This window comes from Phascolarctos cinereus, unplaced genomic scaffold (assembly GCF_003287225.1).
Source record: "Phascolarctos cinereus isolate Bilbo 61053 unplaced genomic scaffold, phaCin_HiC Scaffold_4;HRSCAF=312, whole genome shotgun sequence".
Taxonomy (NCBI): domain Eukaryota; kingdom Metazoa; phylum Chordata; class Mammalia; order Diprotodontia; family Phascolarctidae; genus Phascolarctos; species Phascolarctos cinereus.
In genome coordinates this window covers 530,587,902-530,600,063 of record NW_027555847.1, presented here as the reverse complement: position 1 = coordinate 530,600,063, position 12,162 = coordinate 530,587,902, and the positions used below count along the sequence as shown (strand labels likewise).

At 35.6% G+C, this 12,162-nt stretch overlaps 1 protein-coding gene across 1 annotated transcript in view; it reads left to right on the top strand.

Moving 5' to 3' along the window:
- The window catches only part of RTTN (rotatin), a 206,622-nt gene that overhangs the window by 111,472 nt on the left and 82,988 nt on the right, over positions 1–12,162 (top strand). Inside the window, 3 exon segments of the mRNA XM_020985627.2 lie at positions 3,328–3,517; positions 11,488–11,535; positions 11,538–11,578. Of these exon segments, the coding sequence (XP_020841286.1) occupies positions 3,328–3,517; positions 11,488–11,535; positions 11,538–11,578 (279 nt within the window).

The window sequence follows — 12,162 nt, the reverse complement described above, 5'->3', positions numbered from 1 at the left end:
TACTTCCCATGGTAGCTGTCAGGATAAGATGAGTTAATGTTTGTAAAGTACTTTGCAAACCTTAAAGTGATATGTAAATGCTAGCTATTATTTTTTTTATTACTACTACTTTTCATTCAGTAACACTTTGTTGTCTGCATATATTACTTAAAAGTAATAAAACTAATTTAGGAAATAAATATATACCATATTGATCTGAATATAGGCCATACGCCTTTAAAAAAAAAGATAAAAATCACAATCAAGTTTTATACAGACCAAATAGGAATAGGGAGAATATAGATTATAGGTGGACAAACAGAATATACAAGGTACTCCAAAAATCTTAGTGCAGTTCTAAGCTTTTGAAACTTAAGACAGTTTGAAGCTTTTGGTGCCAAAAACTGCACTAAGACTTTTGGAACATCTAATATATTTTAGTTTTTGGGTTGCTTTTCAGTCATGTCTGATTCTTCAAGACCTTAATTGGGGTTTTCTTGGCAAAGATACTGGCGTGGTTTGCCATTTCCTTTTCCCAACATGATTGTCTCTCTACCATCAAGACTTAGTCACATGATTTTTTTTTTCCTGCAGTGATCATTGTATCTTGTACTTTTTGAAGGAGAAGGAAATTTGCGAAGCAGTTGCTGCAGCCACACCAGCAGCTGCTGTGCATACAGTGTGACATACTAACCTCTCTCATGTAGAAACTGCAAACTTTTACCTGATCTGTTTTCCATCCAGGGTATTTTGCACCTCCATAGGCAAGCTAGTGTCTCCCTTTCTTCTTGGGGCCCATATTCTAGTCCTTGATAGTCTGGACTGAGCTTTACCTCTTATTTCATCCCTTGTTTATTAACACCTATACACCAGCCAAAGAAGGGAAATTGCTGTTTCCCATATATATTTTTGTTTGTGTTGAATTTCAAGCTGGGGGCATGTGGCTAGAGAGCAGTTCATCTGCAAAAAAAAGACATGAAGTTTTAGTGGACTGTGAGCACGATTCGGGCAAGCAGTATAATAATAAGCTAACTAATGTGTTCTTTGCATTGAAGAGAACCATAATGTAAAGGAATAAGGAAGAGATAGTTTCATTGTACTCTGGTTAGAAGACTGAAGTATTCAGTTTTAGCTGCCACATTTGAGGAAGTTCATTGATAAGCTAGAAGGCATCTAGATTTTGTGAAATTGAGTGTATATGTTTTATATAGTGATAATTACTTTAACATAATTGTTTTTCTTTTATAATCCATTGTATTTTATTTTGATCATTTAAAAATTATTCTAAGTAGGGGTATATCAACTTTATCAACCTGCCAAAGTGGTTCATGACATTAAAAAAAAAATTAAGAATCCTTGATTTAGGTGATGGTAAAGGACCATGAGATCTTGCCGTATGAAGATCAGTTGAAGGAAGTAAGAATGATTTAAGAGGAGCATAGGGTCATAGATTTAGAGCTGTTGTTGTTCAGTTGTGTGTGACTCTCCCTGAACCTGCAGACCGTACCATCCATAGAGTTTTCTTCTCAAAGATGCTGAAATGGTTTGCCATTTCCTTCTTCAGTGGCTTAAGGCAAACAGAGGCTGAGTTTCCCAAGGTCACACAGCTGTGAAGTATCTGAGGCTGGATTTGAATTCAAGTGTTCTTGGACTCTAGGCCCAGAAGTCTTTCCACTGAGATACCTAGCTGCCTCAGATTTAGATCTTATCTGATCTAAATCTTATCTCACCTTATTTTTCCATTTCATAGTTGAGGAACTGGGACCTAGAGTTTTGTTCAAGGTCATACAACTTGTTAGTAAGTACAAGAGTTCATATTTGAACCAGAGTTTTGACTCCAAAATCTACTTTCTACCATACCACATGGCCTACCTACATAGTGGCATCTACAAGTATTTTAAAGCTGTCTTTTGGAAAAGAGATTAGTTAGACTTGTTCTGCTTGATCCCAGAAGGCAAAAGTAGGAATAATTAATAAAACCTGCAAAGAGCCAGATTTTGGCATTATGTTAGGGAAAAAATTTTCTAAAAATTAGTGCTAGCCAAAAGCGAAAAGGGCTGTTCTTTGGGGTGGGTTCCCTTGTACTGAAAGCCTTCAAGCAAAGGCTGGATGACCACTTGTTGTGTATGTTGTACAGATCACTCTTATTCGTGTACATGTGTGATTGGATTAGATGACTTTCTGAGATCCCTTCCAACTCCACCACACCATTTACATTTTTTCTGTCATTAAGATCCATTGTACAATTGTAGACACATTCAATTTATGAATTTTCCCTAAGCTGGCAATTAATATAACCAAACCCTAGATTTATTTGCAGGCTTGAACATCTCTTTTATCAGCTCTGTATGCTTGCTAGTGATTTTTCTTGCTGTTTTTCATTAGATGATAATGGGAGAACAGTATTAGTAAGTAAAGAGAAGCAAAAAATGTACAGATAGGATTATACAGTGAGACTTATCTTGTCTCTAGAAGACACATTATCACTATTCAGCGATTGGTATTATATGATGATCATTTTAATAATAATGATAGCTCACAGTTATGTAATACTTTTAAGTTTCACAAAGTACTTTTGCAATTATAATCTTTTTTGATTCTCACAGCAACTCTGAAGTAGATGCTATTACTATAATTGTTTTGTAGATAAGGAAACTGAGACTAAAAGGTTAAGTGTCTTGCTTAGTGTCACACAGTACCTGAGAAAGAATTTTAACCCAAGTCCTTATGACTCTGGGTTCAATACTCTACCAACTATTCCTTGTTAACTTAAATCAGTAGTTGAGAGGTCTTAATCTGGACATTTATGTTACTGCTTAATATTATGCCAGAGTTAACAATATAGGTAAAGCTAGTGCATTAATCACATGTATTTGAGTCTTATTAGTTAGAATCTATCTTGGCTTTCAAAACAAAGGTTTTAGTATTTATCAAAGTTAGCTATTTTATGAGTATTGAGAGCTAAAAAGAAATTCATGCATTGGATGTGTGATCTGTGATCATGATCAGTTAATTTCCCCCATTTGTAAAAATATAAATAACTACTTATTGGAATTTATTCTAGAACACAGGATTTTATCAGAGATAGTAAGACTGGAATTCCTCTCAACAGCCCACTGCCTTCAGGCATCTAAGGTGGCATTCTTATTTTACAGGTGAGGCAAATGAGTTATATAAAAAATTGAGTGATTAGCCCAAGGTCAATAGGTGAGTTATAGTGTTATCCTGAATAATTTCTCTGATTTCTTTTTTTAATGGGAGGAGTTTGTAGGCTTATTGAAGTATGCATTCAGATTTATTATGTGATAGACTAAGTGGGAAATAATCTATTCTGAACTATTCCCTTAGGGTCCCTCTGTACATGATGTGGAATATGGCCTATCTCTGATAGGTAAACCTGCTCTCCAAGCACTTTTATATCACAGCAATTTTTATGAACATATGAATTGGATGGTGAAACATTGTTACCTGGGGCGATATATGTTTGACTTGAATTGTTATGCAGCTGACAACATCACAGCAAGAAAAAATATACATGGTAAGAATCTTCTATTCAATTTTAATGGGATGGTATTAAGCCAATAACTCATCCTCCTCAGGGTTGTTGTTTTTAACTATACATCCTAAAAGCATTTGGTTTTATTATACTTAAGCATATTGAAAGCTTTAAAACCAGAGAGATCTTAGCCATAATATTGACATGTCAAAAGGTATGCCCATATATCTCTTTGCCTGAAATTAAAGTAAATATATTTCTTTCCTTTCATAAGAATGAATTGTTTCTATCCTGTTCGTGAGTACTTTTAATTAACATATAAACTTCTTTTTGAATCTTGTTCTCAGGTGTTGAATAAAATTTATCTTCCTAAATCTGAAATGTATTTATTGCACATTTGTTGAACAAGGAAATAAATAATACCTCAGAAAGTTCTGAAAAATTATAGCTGTTGGAGATAAAGAACTTTATGAAAAGTACCATTGTTTCAATAGCATGGAGGGTACCAATAAGTGCAAACTTTTAAGAGCATCTCATATTATAAATAATAGAAAAGAGAGGAAGTGCTTAGGAATAGCTAAACATTGTTATAAGGTGTATTCTACTTTACATACTTTAAGAAAAGTATAAATCACTTATATGCTAGAAAAAAGCTTCGAATAGACACTGCTATCTTGTAGCTAAATGAAATCTCTGGGTCTCTGTCAAGATTTTAATGCTGCAAAACCTTTTTCTACTAATAGATTTTGCAAGTTTGTTAGTGAACAGGTTTTCTGTGTTTATGTAGTTGGGTTTTTTTGAGTGGTAGAGCTGTAAAGCTTATTTTGAAGTGTTTGAACTTATTTTTGTTTCCTTCTGAGGAAACAGTGATTCAGCATAAAGTACATTGTAACTCTAGTTACAAAGTACATTGTAACCTTACTTAGAAAAGGTATAGTTCTAGTGCTTTCATCCAGTTAATAAATTCAGCTCTAAGTAGTTATTATTCTTGTGTTGTTTTTTGTCTCAATGTCAATGTGAACAATGCCCCCACAAAATCTACCAAAATCACAACTGAGGACTGAAGATCTTGCTTCTAGCATGTATGGAAGGCTAACGTGCGCAATATCTTTTTGCTGAAGCCAAGTAATTTCTTTATAGGGCCCGAGTATAGGCTAGTTGCCCTCCCAGAAATAAAAACAAAAGAGCTCAGGGAATTCTAATCAACCTAGGTTATCATGGGGAAAAAAAGTGTTCCTTAAAAAAGAAAAAGTTTGAAATTAAACCAAAGAAGAAAGAGAATCTAAAAAGATAGAAGGAAGGCCCGATCTGTGTCATCCATTCATTTAATGATCATTAAGTCCTGTCCTTAGTCTGAAGAAAAATTCATTCTATTTGGAGGGAGAAAGGAACCACATGTGCTGGATAAATATTATAGTGTGGAGAAATAAGGACAGATGTGAGAGATATGGAAGTAGAATTGACAAGACTTAGCAATTAGTTCTGTATGATGGAATGAGAATGGATATAGTCAAGAATGACTTTGAGGTTGTGAGCCTGAGTGATTGGAAGGATGCTGAATATGAAATGAGAAAGCTAGGAAGAGAGGTGGGTTGAAGAGGAAAGATAATGAATTCTGTTTTGGATATCTTGAATTTGAGATGCTTTGGAGGTATTCATTCGGAATGTAAGCAGTTGGCAATGTTCATTTGGAGAGAGACTAGGACTGGATGTCTAGTTCTGGGTTTTCCTAAATTTGTTAATCAAATCCATGGGAGGTAATGAGATTACTGAGAGAGAGGGTATCTATAGAGAAAAGAAGGCAGCCTTTGACAGAACTTTAGAGCACCTAAATTAGGAAGTTAAAGGATAGAAGAATAGGGCATGAGAGAAAGGGGAGGACAACTGAGCACTTGCAGCAAAGTAGTAAGTATAAGGCTTATAATGTGAAGAGAAGAGTTGGACACTTTCAGGGTCCAAGTAGCTGCTTGTGCTTAAAGGAGTTATGGTATGGAGTTAGCTGGGACTAAGAAGTAGACAATCCAATAACGGTGAAAGGAAAGAGATGAGGAGTGATCATTGTTGACTCTCTGCTGAGGAGTAATGAGGAAAATGATTATTCTCTAATAATTCTCAGAGGAGAGTTACCTGAAATTTGCTTAGGACCCTTTCGAGACTTGTCAAATATGATGATCTCAATCTACTTCTGAGAATTAGGAGGCAGCCAAAAGAAATCTACAAAGCATTTCTTTTTTTAAAAAATTAATTTATATATTTTTAGTTTTCAACGTTCATTTTCACAAGATTTTGAATTCCAAATTTTCTCCCCATCTCTCCCCTCTCCCCACCCTAAGATACATTCTGAATACCCCTTCTCCCAATCTGCCCTCCCTTCTATCAGTCCCCTCCCACTTTTCTCTTATCCCCTTCCCCTTCTATTTTCCTAGGGCAGGGTAGATTTCTGTACCCCATTGCCTATATATCTTATTTCCCAGTTGCATGTAAAAACAATTTTTAATTTGTTTTAAAAACTTTGGGTTCCAAATTCTCTCCCTTCCTTCCTCCCTACCCACCCTCATTGAGAAGGCAAGCAACTCGATATAGGTTATACATGTGTAATCATGCAAAACACTTCCAACAATAGTCATGTTGTGAAAAACTAACTATATTTCCCTTCATTCTGTCCCAACCCCCATTTATTCTATTCTCTCCTTTTACCCTGTCTCTCTTCAAAAGTGTTTGCTTCTGATTACCCCTTCCCCCAATCTGCCCTCCCTTCTATCATCACACCCTCTTATCCCCTTCCCCTCTATTTTCCTTTATGGTAAAATAGATTTCCATACCCGATTGAGTGTGTATGTTATTCCCTCCTTAAGCCAAATCCAATGAGAGTAAGATTCACTCATTCCCTCTCACCTTCCCTGACTTCCCCTCCATTGTATAAACTTTTTCTTGTCTGTTTTATGTGAAATAATTTGTCCCATTCTACCTCTCCCTTTCTCCTTCTCCCAATAAAATCTTCTCTTACCCCTTAATTTTATTTTTTAGATATCATGCCTTCATCTTCAACTCACCCTATGCCCTGTGTGAGGGCATTTCCGCTCCCCCACACCCCCACAACTATCCTAATAATGAGAAAGTTCTCTTGAGTTACAAATGTTGTCTTTCCATGTAGGAATGTAAACAGTTCAAATTTAATAAGTCCCTTATGATTTCTTTTTTCTGTTTACCTTTTCATGCTTCTTTTGAGTCTTGTATTTGAAAGTCAAGTTTTCTATTCAGCTCTAGTCTTTTCATCAAGAATGCTTGAAAATCTTCTATTTCACTGACTATCCATTTTTTTCTCTGAAGGATTATGCTCTTTTTTTCTGGGTAGGTGATTCTTGGTTTTAATCCTAACTCCTTTGACCTCTGGAATATCATATTCCAAGACCTCTGATCCCTTAATGTAGAAGCTGCTAAATCTTGTGTTATCCTGATTGTGTTCCACAATACTTGAATTGTTTCTTTCTGGCTACTTGCAATATTTTCTTCTTGACCTGAGAACTCTGGAATGTGGCTATAATATTCCCAGGAGTTTTCCTTTGGGGATCTCTTGTAGGATGTGATTGGTGAATTCTTTTAATTTCTATTTTACCCTGTAGTTCTAGAATATCAGAGCAGTTTTCCTTGATAATTTCTTGAAAGATTATGTCTAGGCCCTTTTTTTGACCGTGACTTTCAGGTAGTCCAGTAATTTTTAAATTATCTCTCCTGGATTATTTTCCAGGTCAGTTGTTTTTCCAGTGAGATATTTCACGTTGTCTTCTATTTTTTCATTCTTTTGCTTTTGTTTTATAGTTCCTTGATTTCTCATAACATTATTAGCTTCTATTTGCTCTATTCTAATTTTTAAGAAATTATTTTCTTCAGTGAGCTTTTGGACTTCCTTTTCCATTTGGCCAATTGTGCTTTTGAAGGCATTCTCCTCATTGACTTTTTGGACCTCTTTTGCCATTTGGGTTAGTATATTTTTTCAGGTATTATTTTCTTCATTTTTTTTGAGTCTCCTTTAGCAAGCTGTTGACTTGTTTTTCATGATTTTCTTGCATCACTCTCAATTCTCTTCCCAATTTTTCTTTTACTTCTCTTACTTGCTTTTCAAAATTGTTTTTAAACTCTTCCATGGCCTGGGACTGTTTCATTTTTTTTTTTTTACTGTTTCAAATTTTTCTTGGAGGCTTTGGATGTAGAAGCTTTGACTTTGTTGTTTTCTTCTGGTTGTATGTTTTAATCTTTGTCACCAAAAAAAGATTCTGTCGTCTGACTTTTTCTGCACAGTTTGCTCATGATCTCAGTCAATTACTTGAGTTATAAACTCTTTGTTAAGGTAGGGGTCTGCTTCCAGTGTGAAGAATGTACTGTCCCAAGCTTTGGGAGTTTTGTGCAGCTGTTTTCAGAGATACTTCTAGGGACCTGTCAGTTTTCAGTTCTTCCAAGGTGGTATGATCAAGGGCGAGGTGTTTACTCCTTTCCTGGCCTGTGCTGTGGTCTATAAGTGACCACAAGGGTTCTTTTCTGCCTTGGTACAATGAGGATTCCCTTTCCACTGCCAGTACAAGCTCCACCACGCCAGCACTCCTCACCCCAGGACCCGCACACAGAACTGTGACCCAGATCCAAGCACGGGCAAAGCAAGAGAATCCTGCCGCAGCACCAGCAAAGAGATCCCCCTCTGGTCAGCTGCTCGATCCCCCCACTGTTTGTGGGCCACGAGCTCTGGAAGCAGCTGCCACTCCGGGGCTGTGCCAAGACTTGGGCCTGTGAGGGCAGGGCTCCTCTTTCACCCAGGTCCCACAGACCTTTCCTACTGACCTTTAAGTTGTCTTTGGCGTTTGTGGGTTGAGAAATCTGGAAACTGCTACAGCTGCTAATGATTCAGTCACCTGATGCATTCTCCAGGTTCACTGAGGCCCTGTCTTTGCCTGTGTGACCCTGTGACTGTGCTCCTCTCCCAACCTGTCAAACAGTCCTTTCCCATCAACCATCCAGGTTGTTTTGGGCTGGAAATTTGTTTCACTCTGTCTTTTTATGAGTTCTGCTGCTCTGAAATTTGTTTAGAGCCATTTTTTACAGGTATTTGGAGGGGTTTTGGGGAGAGCTCAAGCAAGTCACTGCTTTTGCTCTATCATCTTGGCTCCTTACAAGGCATTTATGAGGATTTTGAAGTCATAGACATGAAATTGAAGGTTCTACGTGTACAGATGATATTCTTAGCACCAAATTCTTGAAGGGTGCCAGCATTAAACTCTTGGCTTTAGATGTCTGTACACAAAAGGGATCTCATTAACTCCTGTGGATTCAATGTGTATGCATAACAAGTGAGGTAAACTGTAAATCCTAATTCAGTAAGGCATATTTAACCTACTAGGTATCACTGAGACTTGGATAGAATCCATGGGATTCTGAAAAAATATACATTGTTAAAAAGAAAAAGAACAGAATAGACAAAAGGTGAATGGAGTAGCATTATTTATGAAAAAGAAATAAAAGATCCAGTGGGGAGAAACAGGTAGAGAACTTTTGGATAAAGATCAAAAGAAGGAGAAACAGTGTTGTCATATAGGATGTACTGCAAACCATCTGAACAGGGAATAGATCAGGAGGCTGTAAAACAGATCATACACCTGAAACAGAGGCATAATATAATATATGGTGGAACATTAGTTATGTATTGGAGTTTTCTTACTCTGCCAGAAAGAAAGCTGCTAATAAATTTTTTAGCTTCTCTTAATTATGATTTTATACTCCAAAAAGTAAAAGAAGGAATGAGGTAGACTATTCATGGTTTAATTTTGACTAACAAACAGCAACTAGCTGCTGATATGGCAAGGATGGGAACTTTAGGGGAGGAGGGAAATGACTCCGCTTTAGAATTTGTGATCAAGAATGAGTGGAAAACTGATCATTGTCTAATTGGGAGATCAAGTTTCTGAGGGTTCATAGGAAAAAATAGGATCATATGGATTAAAGTTCTACAAGGTAAAACAGCTCAGAAGAGATAGGAAATTCCCTAGGATATGTAAATGGTTCTTCCATTACACCTATAGTAAGTAGCAAAATTGGTATTTGGACCCAAATCCTTTGCTTCCAAGGAATCGGTATTTTTCACGGAGTATTAATGATCACGTGGAGATTAACCTCAATTTCCTTTTTTGAAGTTGGTAGATCAAGGTAATGTGCCATGGGTTGAAGGAATTTGATATATTTAGCTTAAAGCATCAGAAATTTAGAAGCTGCTTTTGAATTTTTAAAGAAGTATCATGCCAAAAAGTGAACAGACTTGTTCCACTTGACCCCAGAGGGCAAAATTAGTAATAATGAGTAGTATTTGCAGAGAGGCAGAATTGGGTCTGATGATGGGAAAATTTGTCTAACAGTTAGAGATTTGCAATGGAATGGGGCTGTCTTGGGAAATAGTGGGTTCCCCTTTATTATAGGTCATTAGCAAAAAGTAAATTACCTCTTTTGGGGGAATAGTAAAGAGGAGATTCTCTGTCACATACAAATTAGACAGCCTCTGATATATCTTCTAGCATTTAAGTTTGGCGATTATATTTTTTCCATATTTATTCATTCCAGCAGTTTGTGATGTAAAATCTAAGTGTTACTTGTATGTGTTCTTATTCTAAACAACTAATAGTTATTGCTTATTTGTGTGTGTAACACCTTTTAACATGCTTCTATATAAAAATTTTTCAAAGAAAGGTAACATTGTCAGCTCACATCCTGAGATAGTTGATGCACACAGCACAAAGCAAGCCCAAGAAACTGACCACTCTATTGCATGTTATTTTGATGAAACACAAAAGAAGTAAAAATTGATTTTACAAGTATATTAACTATCATTATTGCTTCAGAAAAACAATTTAAACATCAATTCAATGATATATTTATATTATACTTTGCAGTTCACAGAATGTTTTTCTGTGTATTATCTCATTTGATTCTCAGGCACTTTATGTATGAATAAGTTTAGATTCAGAGGTCAAATGACTTACCTAAGGTCACACAGGTAGTGAATGGTGGAGCTAGATCAGAAACCAGATTCTCTGACTCCTAATCTTTTATTTTTACTATGATATTAATTGAAGGAAATTTCTTTCCTTAGGGCTTTTTCAAAAAGTTTGGATGAGGGCCATAAAGGGAGGTGGGGAAGGAAAAAGAAAAGCCTGTGTTGAAGTGAAAGATTAATTTAATTGTGTTCTGTTATACAAAGTAACCTTTTATAAAGGAAATTAGGAAGCCTTTCCATTAATTAGCCTGCTCTGTGCCTTTAGTTTTTATGTTCACTTAAGATACATAGTATAGTCTCTGTGGAATTTGTTATTTTGTGTTTGATATATTATGATAATAATTGTCCAACCATCCAGATGGTGACTTGGCATCATTTTTGAGGTAAAGCATGATTTAATCTATAATTTAGTATAGGTAATCATCATCTGCTGCTTTCTTGCCACTTTACTAAATTTCTTTGCAGATTTAAAAGCAAAATAGAAAAAGACCCTTCCTAAAATTGAATAAATTTCTGAGATTAATTTATCAGCCCTGTCAATCTTTAATTTTTAACATAAAGAAAGTACATATTTTACCTTTACTCTTTGTATGTTGTGTATATACCAGAATGCTTCCCTATTCATAGCATTTATGATTTATAGATATAGTTGCTTGGTCATTGCATAAACTGAATAGGGATGAATAATAAACAAGATGAATGAATCATCCTTGTATATGTCATATTTAATCCTCAAACACAATAATTTGTTGCCAGCTGCCTTGAAGTAAACAAAATTAGTTAATTATTTCCTCTTGACACATTAGCTAGCATAACCATCCTGATTAGTTATTTGTTCCCATAAAATTGATGGCATTTTTGTTGTTGTAATTCACATATAAACATTTTTTTTCTCAAGGAAAGAATTAAGAGTATGCATTTTCAAAATGTTATTATAATAATTTCAATAGAACCAATAACTATTTTACATTTACTACAGATTTTGATGACTCAGTACATTTTGGGAGGGGACAGCACAGTCCATCCAACAAAGTCAAGGTCCAAGTTCTCCTTCAACAGTAGAGACAGTGGTAAGTTCTAAAAACCCATAAATCCTCCCCTTTTAACCTATAAAGAAATTGCTAATGACTCTGATTTTTCATAATTGGGTAGGGGAACAAAGGAAATTGCATGCTGTACTTTTAAAAATTAACTTCAAGGTAAAAATATTTATTTCAACAAGCATTTATTGAAAAAGTATTATGTACTCCACATTGTAATAGTAACTCTCAGCATTACACCAGAAAGATAAAGTATTTTATTTATTAAGCACATACTGTATCAGGCCCTATATTCGAAAAAGAAAGGGAAAAACAGTCCCTTCACTCAGAGTTCCCAGTCTAATGGAGGAGATAATATGCAAACAACTGTGTACAAATAAGATACATACAGTATATATTGGATATAATGTCAGAGGGATGGCAGTAGCATCAAGGGGCATTGAGAAAGGCTTCTTGAAGAAGATGTGATTTTAGCTGAGACTTCAAGCAAGTCAGGGAAGCCAGTCATTAGTGATGAAAACTGAAGTATAGTTGGGAAATAACTGATGATTGATTTAATTAAGGGAAAAAACCCACAGAACAAATAATTAGACAGTAAATGAGTTGTGTAGGCC